Raw genomic sequence first — 13095 nt, 5'->3', positions numbered from 1 at the left:
CTTATGGTTTGCCTCCCTCTCTGTTTGAAACTATTTTTTCCACTTCCCTTCAAGCATTAATTTTCTAGACAAAGAGCCTGAAGCTAAGAACTTACATGACTAAAAAGAGTTAGAAATGGGTACTATGCCACTGTGTCTTCAGCAAGATTCTTCTGAGTTCAAAAATCATAATGAAACCATCAGTTTGCTAAATTCAAATCTGACCAAATAATTAAAATATTACTGTCATAAATCAGACAAAAGTTAAACTTTATTGAAGCATAATGTAGAAATTATATTGATTTAGGAAGTTTTAGTATTTCTTCTTAAACCGTTATCTGACCACAGTAAGTCAGCTCAATGCTTTGGGGCTCATTTTTTTCCCATTGACTAAACAAGGTGAAATAGCAAGCTTTCTTCTAGTTGTAAAATTCTTTGGTATGGATTGGTTGCTATTTGTCTCTAATATTGATTATAGTATATAATGTAATTTTTTTTCTAAAAAGAGGTGATTTAAAGTAATATGCTAAAATTCCTTTTTAAAATTCTTAATTTTAACAATTCATAGTATTTTAAATATATTTTTTTATTATACAACAAGCATTATTAGAATAGTAGAATTTTTTTTTTTTTGAGAGAGCACATGAGTGGGAGAGAGGGGCAGAGAGAGAGAGAGAGAGAGAGAGAGAGAGAGAGAATCTTAAGCAGGCTCCACCCTCAGTCCAGAGCCCGACACAGAGCTTGATCCCACAAACCTGGGATCATAACCTGAGCCAAAACCAAGAGTTGGATGTTCAATCAACTGAGCCACCCAGGCACCCCTAGAATAGTAGAAATTTTAAAAGTTGAAAAAAGTATACAAATATGAAAACATTTTTATGTTTTCTTGTCAGCCTTGCTTGTGATACCTGGCAGATATTTTCAATGGATTTTTCAATTCCTTTAGTTACCTTATGTATTTAGATGTTGGCTCAGGTGAACTGATTGGCAATGATGAACTGACCAGTAGAATTGCATTTTTTTAAAGATAATTTTTATTTATTCATTAATTCATTCACATAATGCACATGAGTTGGGGAGAGAGAGAAACTTAAGTGGGCTTCATGCTCAGTACAGAGCCTAACATAGGGCTCAATCCCACCACCCTGGGATTATGATCTGAACTGAAATCAAGAGATGGTTGCTTAATTGACTGAATCACTCAGGTGCCCTACAGTTGCATTTTTAATACCAACTACAGTTATCCTATTTTAGGAATTGAATTTTATAATAGGTCTTTAATTTCTGCTTGGACTAGAGAAAATTTATTGTGTTTATACATTTTCTGGATACACAAATGAAATATACAATATATATTAGAGGTGAGTTTATATCGTATTCTGCCAACTCTTAAAAAGCTGAGGATATATAATTACTTACTAGAGATTATGTATCTTTTGGAGTGAAAAGTAATTTCGTTAATATTAGGATTTGTATTGAATGAAAAAGCTATAACGATATATACAAACATACTTAAATTCTTTAAGTATTTGAGAAAAGGTACATCATCTGTAAGGGGAATACTAGGATTTACATAGAAATTATTTATGACTTTAAAATAATTACTTAACTTGATTTTAGCTTCCTTAGATTAAGGACCAATACCAGGCTATGAAGCTTGGAAAATTCTTCAGATTTTATATTGATGTATTGAATTCAGAAAGTAAAGATAGTAGTTATAGAATCATATCCTCCTTAGAAGTTGCAGTTGGTAAGTTAATTATATTACTATTAATTATTCCAGCGTGGTTAGTTTCTACAGTAGCTAAGATAGTAATGCAATATGAATAGCAAAATAGGTTACTTTATTTCTACTACAAAGTAGAACCAGGAGAGGGCACTGCTATGCTGTCTTTAGTAGATGAGGCAGTTGTAGTGTCAGAAACTGTATTGGAATCATGCAGTGATTCATTTATCAAAATCTGTCCAGTGATTTGGCAAATATTTATTGTCAGTTTTATGCCAAAGGGTACAAATCAAAACCGTGAGTTCCCTACTTGAGCTTACATTCAAATAGTCTAAGATTGTACAAATGATGTAGGACATGAAAATGATTTTTTCTATTCTGCAAATCCACTTGTCTGTATAGTTGTTAATATTTGTGAATGGGGCAAGAGAGAACAAGTAGGAAACAATTGTTTTTCTAAGTACTTTTATAAACCCTCCCACTTCAAGGTTCTCAAAATCATAAATAGTAATACCTCAACTGGTAAGGAGTTAGAGGTGAATACAACTAAATTTACAATTCTCAGACTATTTCCTTTTTTATATAGTGAAGTTACTTAAGATACAGATACCTATATCTTACTGATGGAATCCTGAAACATACTTTAATTCTATTAGCTGTTCTTCTCATAATGTATTTTAAATATCCTGAAACATACTTTAATTCTATTAGTTGTTCTTTTCATAATGTATTTTAAATATCCTGAAACATACTTTAATTCTATTAGTTGTTCTTCTCATAATGTATTTTAAATTAGCCTAAAAAGTATTGTCTGATACTACAAATGAATCTATGTAGCATATGTAGATTATAAAGCATAATCATCCAGTATGTGTTGAACCTACTGCTCAACTTAAGAACCTGAGTCTTAAAAATCCCTCATGTCCAACTATGTACTTCTTCTCTCATCTATCCCTGTGCCTGCCCCCAAGAGGTGATGACTAGTTTCTATTTTTCATCATTCTTTGCTTTTTTAAAAAGTGTATTTTTTGTTATTTTTGGGTGTTTTTTGTTTTTTTTTTGTTTTTTGTTTGTTTTTTTGTTTGTTTGTGGTTGTTTTTGTTTGTTTTTTAGAGAGAGTACACGAGTGGGGGAGAGAGGCAGAGGGAGAGAGAGAAAGAGAAAAAAAAAGAATCTTAAGCGGGCTCTACGCCCAGCCAAAGCTTGACACGGGGCTCTGTCCCACCACCCTGGGATCATGACCTGAGCCAAAAACAAGAGTCAGACTGCTCAACCGACTGAGATGCCAGACACTTATTATTTTTTTTCAATATGTGAAATTTATTGTCAGATTGGTTTCCATACAACACCCAGTGCTTGTCCCAAAAGGTGCCCTCCTCAATACCCATCACCCACCCTCCCCTCCCTCCCACCCCCCATCAACCCTTAGTTTGTTCTCAGTTTTTAAGAGTCTCTTATGCTTTGGCTCTCTCTCCCACTCTAACCTCTTTTTTTTCTTTTTTTTTTTTCTTCCCCTCCCCCATGGGTTTCTGTTAAGTTTCTCAGGATCCACATAAGAGTGAGAACATATGGTATCTGTCTTTCTCTGTATGGCTTATTTCACTTAGCATCACACTCTCCAGTTCCATCCACGTTGCTACAAAGGGCCATATTTCATTCTTTCTCATTGCCACGTAGTACTCCATTGTGTATATAAACCACAATTTCTTTATCCATTCATCCGTTGATGGACATTTAGTCTCTTTCCATAATTTGGCTATTGTTGAGAGTGCTGCTATAAACATTGGGGTACAAGTGCCCCTATGCATCAGTACTCCTGTATCTCTTGGGTAAATTCCTAGCAGCAGGCACTTATTTTTAAATTCCGTATATGTCACTAAGTTTTGCTGGTATTTAATTTTATGAGAGTGCTGTATGTCATTTTCTAGGATTTTTTTTTGTAGTTAATATTTTATGTTCCAGATTCAGCCATGTTTTGGGGTATAGATATAGATCATTCCTTTTCAGTGCTATATGCTATTCCATTAAATGCATATACCACAGTATGCAAAGCCATTTATTTTCAGTTGGTGAATATTGACATGGTTTTGATTTTTACTCTGAACATTCTTATTGTCTCTTGGTAAACACATATGAGAGTATTATTTCTAGGTATAAAGCTAAAAGTGGGATTGTTGGATCCCTATGGTAGGCTGGTGTTCAGTTTTATAAGGTAGTTCTAAATTTCTTTTCCAAAGTGCTTAGATCAGTTTATTCTCAAGCAGCAGTGCTTAAATGTCTCATTGATTCTCATCCTTATCAGCACTTAGTATTATCAGACTTACTAATTTTTGTCACTTTTACTGAGTGTAAAATATTTATTTCATTGGGATCTTGATTTGTATTTTCCTGGTTACCAAGAGGATAAACATCTTTTTTGTATATTTATTGGCCATTTGCATTTTTTCTTCCATGAATTCACTGTTCAGGTCCCTGCCCCATTTTTCTTTTTCTTTAATTAATTTTTTTTTTTTTATTGAGACACAATTGACATACAAATTTATGTTAGTTTCAGGTATGCAGTGATGATTCAGTATTTGTATATATTACAAAATGATCACCACAGTAAGTCTAATTAATATCCATCATCACACATAGTTACAGAATTTTTTTATGATGAGGACTTTTCAAGATTTATTCTCTTAGCAACTTTCAAATATGCAGTATAGTATTATTAATCATCATTCTGTACATTGCATTAATATGACTTATTTATCTATAATTGAAAGTTTGTAACCTTTGATTCCCTTCACCCATTTTTCCCACTCACTACCGCCCTGCTTCTGGCAACCACTAGTCTGTGTATCTATGAACTTGGTTTTTCAACTTGGATAATACAGTATTTGACGTTCTCTGTCTGACTTATTTCACTCACCATAATGTCCTCAAGGTCCATCCGTGTCATAAATGGCAAAAATTTCATTCTTTTTTTATGGCTGAGTATTCCATTCATTTGTCAATGGACACTTAGGTTGTTTCCATGTCTTGGCTGCTGTAAGTAATTCTATGGTGAACATAGGGGTGCATATATCTTTCCAGATTTGTGTTTTCATTTTCTTCAGGAAAATACACAGAACTGGAATTGCTGGATCCTATGGTTGTTTCTTTTAACTTTTTGAGGACTCTCCATACTGTTTTCCGCAGTGGTGAATTGGCTACACCAAGTTACATTCCTACTGACTGTGCACAGGGAGTCATGTTTCTCCATATCCTTGCCAATGCTTGTTATTTCCTTTCTTTTTGATAATAGCCATTCTAACAGGTGTGAGGGGATAATAGCTCATTGTGGTTTTGATTTCCATTTCCCTGATGATTAGTGATGTTTAGCATCTTTCCATATACCTGTTGGCCATTCTGTCTTTGGAAAAGTGTTTATTCAGATCTTCTGCCCATTTTTAAGTCAGATTGCTTATTTTTTTTGGCTTTTGAGTTATATGAGCTCTTAGTGTATTTTGGACATGAACCCCTTATCAGATATATGACTTGTAAATATTTTCTCCCATTCAGGAGGTTGTCTTTTCCTTTTGTTGATGGTTTCCTTTGTGGTGCAGAAGCTTTTTAGTTTGATATGTAGTCCTACTTGTTTATTTTTGTTTTTGTTGCCTCTGCTTTTGGTGTCAGGTCCAGAAAACCATCACCAAGTCTGATGCTTACTGCCTGTGTTTTGTTTTTGGAGTTTTAGGGTTTTAGGTCTTATATTCAAGTCTTTGATTAATTTTGAGTTAATTTTTATATATGATGTAAGACAGTGGTTCAGTTTCTTTCTTTTGCATATGGATTTCCAGTTTTCCCAGCACCATTTATTGAAGAGACTGCCATTTTCTTGTATATTCTTGACTTTTTTGTCCCAAATTAATATGACCATATATGCATAGGTGTACTTATGGGCCCTCTATTCAGTTTTATTAATTTACGTGTGTTCACCATGCTGTTTTGATTGTTGTAGCTCTGTTTTATAGTTTGAAACCAGGGAACATGATGCCTTCAGCTTTGTTCTTCTTTTTCAAGATTATTTTGGTTATTCAGAGTCTTTTGTGGTTTCACACAAATTTTAGAATTTTTTGTTCTAATTCTGTGAAAAATGCCATTGGAATTTTCATAGGGGCTGCATCGAATCTGTAGGTTGCTTTAGGTGGTATGGACATTTTAACAGTATTAATTATTCCAATCCATGAGAATGGACTGTCTTTCCATTTATTTGTGTTTTCAGTTTCTTTTGTCATTGTCTTATAATTTTCATTGTACATGTCTTTCACCTCTTGATTAAATGTATTCCTAGGTATTTTATTCTTTTTGATGTATCCCTACATTTCTCTACTGTGTTGTTGGTCTTTTTCTAATTGATTTATAGGCTTGTTATCTTTCTTAACATATTCTGGATACTAACCCTTTGTTAATTATATATGTTGCAAATATCCTGTTTTTCTTTCTAACTTTTTATGGTACCTTTTGATTAAAATCTTAATTTTAATATAGTAGAATTTATCAGTTCTTTATTTTTGGTTAGTGCTTTGTTGTGTCTTTTTAAAGGAATCATTCCCTATCCCAAGTTTATAAAGATATTTTTTTTATATTTTCTTCTAAAAGGTTTTAAGTTTTGCTTTTTACAGTGATGTCTTTAATTTTCCTAAGACTGTTCTTTGTGCATGGTATGAGGGTAGGGACCTGATTTTCCAATACTTAATTTTCCTAGTATCATTAATGGAGGTAGTCCCTACTTCTGTTGTATATCTAGGCTCAGCGTATGCATGGGTTTGATTATGAGATCTCTCTGTTTTGTTCTTTAGGTCAATTTGTCTCTTCCTACATCTATACCATACATCTTTAATTTTAATAGTAATTTTTAGGAATTAAGTGGATCTTGGATTTAGTAACCAAAGGAGCTGCCATTTACTTTATGATAATAAAGTTTGATAAAGGTATAAAATTTGTTGATTGGTTCATTCAGCAAGACTCTATTGAACACCTTCATTATGTCAGAACAATACCAGGACTTGAGGATTTATGGAAATATAAGGCAGATAAAACTCCATTCTCTTATAGAACTTAATGGTCTCCTGTAGGAGGCAGACAATAAGCAAATGATATAATTTCAGATAGTGATAAGAGCAACAGTGAAAATCATGTATGATAAAGTGATAGAGTATAATCGTGGCAGAGTGCACACTAACCAAAAAAATAAAAGAATTGATAAATTTCATAGGCATGATGAAGAGCTTTGTTGAAGATAGGGCATTAGAGCACAGACAACACGTAGAGAGGGGTCAATAATGTGAACCTCTGCAGTAGGAGTTTTCCAGGTTGAGAGAACAAGAGATAGAAAGACCCAGACACTGGAGCAAAATGGCATGTTTTAAGGAATACCACGAAGGCCATTCTAGCTGGAGCCAAGTAGCCAAGTGACTAAGGAGAGTAGTAGAGAATGAGATTGTAAAGGTAAGCAGAGGCTAGACACTTTTCAGTTCGTATGCCATGGGATTCAAGTATAATGGAAAGCATTGAGGATATTTCTGTGTGGTGCAGATCTGATTCATGATTTACAAAGATTATTCAGGTTTCTGTGTAGAGAATGAATTCTAAACAAGCAAAGAGCAAGACAGTAAGTCTGGCGACTAGGTAAAAATCTGTTGCTGTGATCCAGTGGACAGGTAATGGTGGCTTAGAATAGGGTGATTGTTGTAGAAGTGGGAAGAAGTAAAAAGATTCAAGATAAATTCTGAGGGTAAACTATAAAGATCTCACAAATAAATCAGGTGTGAAGTGTTTAAGAAAGAGAAAAATAAAAGAATATATCTGAAGTTTTTGGCCTGAGAAAGTGGTGGAGGAGAATAGTGAGTGGTAGGTTTGGAGGATAAACAGAATCAAGAATTATGCTCTGGATAAATTTGAGATGCCTGTTAAAAAGTAGAGGCTAGTATAAGGCAGGCAATTGGACATGTGAGTTTAGTTCAGGAAGAGATAAATTCAGGAGTCCTCAGTGTATAGATTCTTTTTTTTATGGACTTGATGGGAACATAGACTTTTTATATCTTTACTTGGATGTTAAGTGGAAGGTTTTTGTGTTTTGGGTTTTTTTTGTTTTGTTTTTTAGTTTTTACATTGAAATGTACAAAGCTAAAATATAGATCTTGAAAACTTGAGCACAATAGAAAACAATTTAATTTAAAAGAGTTGATTTAAAAGGTACAGTGATAAAAATGTGGACATGATGTTCTGGTTAAGTTACAAATTAAATCTGTAGTGAAGACAGAATCATTCTTTCTCAAGATAAAGCTAAGCTTTTGTAGGCAGAAAGCACAGAAACAAAATGAATGGACATGGAGATGGCTAGGGCACTGTGGATTTCGTCACAATTTGCCCTATTCCTTCATTTGAGTATTTTTCTCTTTTCTGCCCTCTCTGCAAGTGGGCATTGCTCTTCTTCATTAGCAAATGGGTGAATAAGGACTTTAAACACTATTTAAATTGATTATTGAGTCAGCAAGCTTTTAAGAGATTAGACTTTGGAACCAAATGCTCCTGAGTTAGACATCTTACCTCTATTACTGAGTCTTAGGTAAAGCAGTCTTTGAATGAACCTCAAGTTTTCCTATTTCTAAAACAAGAATCATACCTATTTTTCATGAAAATTAGGAATTAGAGTAGAAATTCTAGTGAATATGAATATTTTATATTGCTACTAATTTGTATTTTTTCTGATTAGTAATGAAGGTTGAGTATTTCATATGTTTAGTGACCATTTGTATTTCTTTTTAAAAAAAATTTTTTTTAACGTTTGTTTATTTTTGAGAGGGACAGAGTGTGAGCGGGGGGGTGGGGGGGCAGAGAGAGAGAGAGACAGACAGACAGAATCTGAAGCAGGCTCCAGGCTCTGAGCTGTCAGCACAGAGCCCAGTGTGGGGCTCAAACTCCCGAACTGTGAAATCACGACCTGAGCTGAAGTCAGACTCTCAACTGACTGAGCCACCCAGGGGCCCCCATTTTTTTTTTTTAATGCAATGACTTTGTCTCTTGCTTATTGGTTTATTGGCAAATGTAAAAAGTTAATAGCACAATGAAAAGGCCATAGTAAACTTTGGAGTACCTTTCATTTTTAGTTGACTGTATTTTCATTTTTATAATGTCTAAATTTTGTGTAATTGGACCCATACGTAGCAATCAGTTCCTCTTGGATTGATGACAAACTACAATTAAAAGAAAATAAAAGTTATGCAGATTTATTAAAGTACAGAGTTGGAAAACAAATATAACTATTGAGGCTATTTCAATCATAGTTCTATACCGTATTATTAACTGTGTAATTATGTAAATGTGTAACATCAGTACTAATTCTTTTATTCTTCTTTCCTTGAGCTGTGGTAGCAAACAGTGACGAATCTCAACATCTGACACCAGGAAAGATGAGTCAGCGCCAAGGGAAAGAAGCTTATCCAACACCAACCAAAGATTTGTATCAGCCGTCTTTTAGTCCAGCAAGTCCTCATAGTCAGGGTAAGAAATTGTGCTTTTAATTTAGTTGTGGTTATAAGGGGAGAATGACATTTTAGGTCTATCATAATTTTTTCTTTGTAGCTATTTGGTTTTATGGTTTTTTTGTTTGCTTTGGTCATCTATTTTACTCTTGAAATGAGTTTATTTTCCTTTAGAGTCCTTTTAATTCCTCTTATATTCCCCAGTGTACTTGGTTACTTATACTGTTCTAATTGAGTGATTCTCAAACTTTGTGGTCTCAAGACTCCTTTACGCTGTTAAAAATTATTGAAGACCTCAAAGAACTTTTATGTGGATTAACCTATCGGTATTTATCGTAAAATAGAAGGAAGAAATTTAAAAATGTTTATACTTAATCATTTAAATTTATAATAATAAGCCTTTTACAGGTTAATATGAATAACGTTTTTATTAAAAATAATTATGTTCCTCCTTCCTTTCCCTCAAAAAAAAGTATTGAGAAGAGTGGTATTCTTTTCCTTCATGGTCTTTCAGACTTGCCACTATTAACATTATGGGCTGGATAATTCTTGCGGGGGATGTCCTGTGCATTGTAGGGTATTTAGCAGCATCTTTGGCCTCTACCCACTAGATGACGATAGCATTTTCTCCAGTTGTATACAACCAGAAATAGCTGACACTTTGCCAAATGTCCCTTGAGGGACAAAATTGTCATTGGTTGAGAACTACTATTTACAATTTTTGCAAATCTCTTTAATATCTAGTTTACAAACAGACACCCAGATTTTCATATCTGCTTCTGCAATCATGATGTAATGATTCGATTGAAGAATATGAACAAAATCTGGCCTCACACACATACATAGTCGGAAAAGGGAGGATTACATTAATAGCTTTATACATAAATGCAAATAGTCTTTGATACACACCAAAATTTGACAAGTGGTAGTTTCTTTTTTTTTTTAAGTTTATTTATTTATTTTGAGAGAGAGGGAGGGAGGGAGGGCGGGAGGGAGTGGCAGAGAGAGAAGGGGACAGAGAGAATCCCACGCAGGCTCTGTGCTGTCTGTGCAGAGTCTCGCACAGGGCTCGATCCCATGAACCATGAGATCATGACCTGAGCCTATATCAAGAGTAGACACTTAACAGAGTGTGCCATCCAGGCACCCCACAAGTGGTAGTTTCTTAAATATTAGTTGCAAAGTAGAATCTGAAACCGCATCAATAATCTTTTTGTACTCTCTTAAGCTAAAGTCCATTCATCTCTCTTGAACTTTGAATGGTTCTTTACTCATGCATGATTTTTTTTAACATCAAGCATTAGTCATTTGGGAAATAGTTACTGAATTACGTAGATCTACTAAGTGTTGACACATTTTAAAATACAATACAAAGATGTACTTTATGCATACTTCTCATCTTGTCACACAGAAATGTTAAAACCATTAGGTTTAAGATGAATAATTTTTAATGCTTCATCAACAACATCTGTAAGTGAAACTGGCCTTTTACTGTAAGTGCATGGCAGTGAAGAAATCAGTGACCCTACAACAGTTAGTCTCTTTGCGTTGATTTGTGCTAAGGTGTTAGCACTTTGAACATTGCTTTTGTGCTGTCAGTGCAAATGTCAACACAATGAAAATCTATTATGGAACTAGTTTTAACCTTGCAGACTCTCTAAAAGAGTCTTGGGGACTCCTAAGGATTATGGATCTCACTTCCTAATTCATATTTGATAAATTTCATATCTTGAATTCTGCTTCTTAGCACAGTTTATTTAATCAGATGCTTTGAACTCTCTTGCGGTACTACGGTAGCAATGGTGGAAAGATTTCTGCTTTTAAAACTAAGCACTTAAGTTTGGTGTTTTAAAGCTAATGTATACTTAGGTTATCAAATATTTTAAAAATTTAATTTGGAGTCTTAACTATCACAATGTCTCTATAATTATTCAGGTTTTGGTATTGTGACTATGAATTATTCTTTGAAAGTAGGCTTTAGTGACTTCTTTTTAAATGAATATTAATTGGTAAATAGTAAGTTACATGATCATTTTGTACTTTATTTCAGTGGGAAATGTTTAATAAATAATGATTATTTTAAATAAATTATTCTGTTTGAGTTGTAAGCTGATATTTCAGCTGTTGCTGTACTTAAGCATCTTAAGCTCATTTAGAAATTATTTTAGTGACCCATGTAAACCTCTAATTTTTGCATTTAAAGCAGCTCTAGTGTCAGTTATATCTTGATTTGCACCTGATTAATATTTATGGAGTGAATTACATGCTGAATATACTTTTTATTAAAGTCAACCTATTGGCTTTGTGTAATGCAAAATATCTTGGGTTTACCTACTGAAATTCCATATCAGAGTTTCCAGGTGTCAGATTTGTTTTGAAATAAGGTAGATTCGTTAACTCTTGATTATGAGGAAGATAAACTGCTGGAGGAGATTAACAGATATTCTGTAAACCGCTTTGATTTGTCTACAATATCTCAAATACTCTTGCTTAGTATTATCAGCTTGTGAATGGAAAGACTTAAGAGTTCTAGAAACTTACAGTAATAATGACTAACTTTTAATGCTCTTCATGTCTCTAAGTGATTTTTTACATGCATTAGCTCCTAGAATTCTTGCAAGAACCTTATGGTGTATAAATCATTTTCCCTGTTTCACAAGTGAGGAAACTGAGCACTTGGTATTATTTTTATTATTCATATTTATAACCAAAAATTTCACTAGATAACTGCATTTATGTCCCTCCCATTCTCAAAAAGTCACCAGTTGACTATTGCCTAGAGCAGTGGCTTCTGAGTCTGGCTGTGTCTGAGAATCAATCACCTGGGAGCTTTGCTTAGATACAGATTTCTACTCCAGCCTTTCAGAAGCTCTGGGAGCTGTTTTTTTCCTCTAGGGTGAGGCTCTGTATTTATAAAACTCTTCAGGTGTCTCTGATGTAGTAACATTTGGACAAACCGTCGAGAGCTTAAATTCCAGATTCCATAATCTGGTAATCAGGACTCTTAATTTGTCTGATTTTATTCTACCTTTCCAATTTCATTTTGTGTTTCCCCTCATCATGAACCCAGCGGGATGACTTTCTTTGCTATTCTCCCGCAAGACTGTGCTTTTATTTATCCTGGTATCCTCCACTATGGAATGGAATGAATGCCTTCTCCCTTCCCTTTACTTATCTAAACACTTCTCAAATCCCAGGGTGCCATTAGTAAAAAATGGCCTCAGAATAAGGATCCAATCAAGATCAGGCTTCTGTAAGATTCTGTGTTGAGAGTTCAGAAAGGCAATGTCTGTTGGAGCCTTTCAAAAGGGCTTTAAAGAGTCTAAAAGGTGTACCTTTCAGAATATCTCAGCTAGCCAGAAGAGCTTCTAAGGCTTTTAAGTCCACTGTCCTACAGCACCATGACATAGCCCAGAGTAGTGAACTGGCTATCTCAAAGAAATCTGTGGATGTGGCATCTGTTAAATTGAGTTAATTCTAATAAAATTCATAAGAAACTTACAATGTTTTTACAAGAATGGTGCTGATAGAAACACCACCAGCGTAGATGGAAAAGGATAGTTCAACTAAAAAGAGCCTTTGTGTGTGGGGAGAATCCCAATCTTGTGTGGGCATGAAGCAGGCTGAGAAAACTACACTGTTGCAAACATGGACCATTTCTTATGAAATGGGAAGACTGACTCAGGGGATGTGTCCAGGAGCCCACCCAGAAGGCAGAGTCAAGAGCCCCAAAGGACTATTTTCAAAGAACATAACTGTGCTTTTTTGTTTGTTTGTTTCATTTAATTAATTAATTTTTCAGAGAGAGTGCACAAGTGGAGGAGGGGGCAGAAGGAGAAAGAGAATCCCAACCAGGCCCCACTCTCGGTGCATGATGGA

At 34.5% G+C, this 13095-nt stretch overlaps 1 protein-coding gene across 11 annotated transcripts in view; it reads left to right on the top strand.

Moving 5' to 3' along the window:
- Window positions 1-13095, top strand: part of OSBPL8 (oxysterol binding protein like 8) — a 153887-nt gene that overhangs the window by 69480 nt on the left and 71312 nt on the right. For 6 of the 11 annotated variants that reach the window (XM_023257267.2, XM_023257263.2, XM_023257270.2 and 3 more), the window contains one exon: window positions 9098-9235. In XM_023257267.2, coding sequence (XP_023113035.1) covers window positions 9098-9235 — 138 coding nt within the window. The remainder of the gene's footprint in view (window positions 1-9097; window positions 9236-13095) is intronic. The other 5 variants (XM_023257268.1, XM_023257264.1, XM_023257273.2 and 2 more) reach the window with 1 other exon arrangement.

The sequence above is a fragment of the Felis catus genome, chromosome B4 (assembly GCF_018350175.1).
Source record: "Felis catus isolate Fca126 chromosome B4, F.catus_Fca126_mat1.0, whole genome shotgun sequence".
Lineage (NCBI taxonomy): Eukaryota > Metazoa > Chordata > Mammalia > Carnivora > Felidae > Felis > Felis catus.
This window is presented reverse-complemented; position numbering and strand designations above follow the sequence as displayed.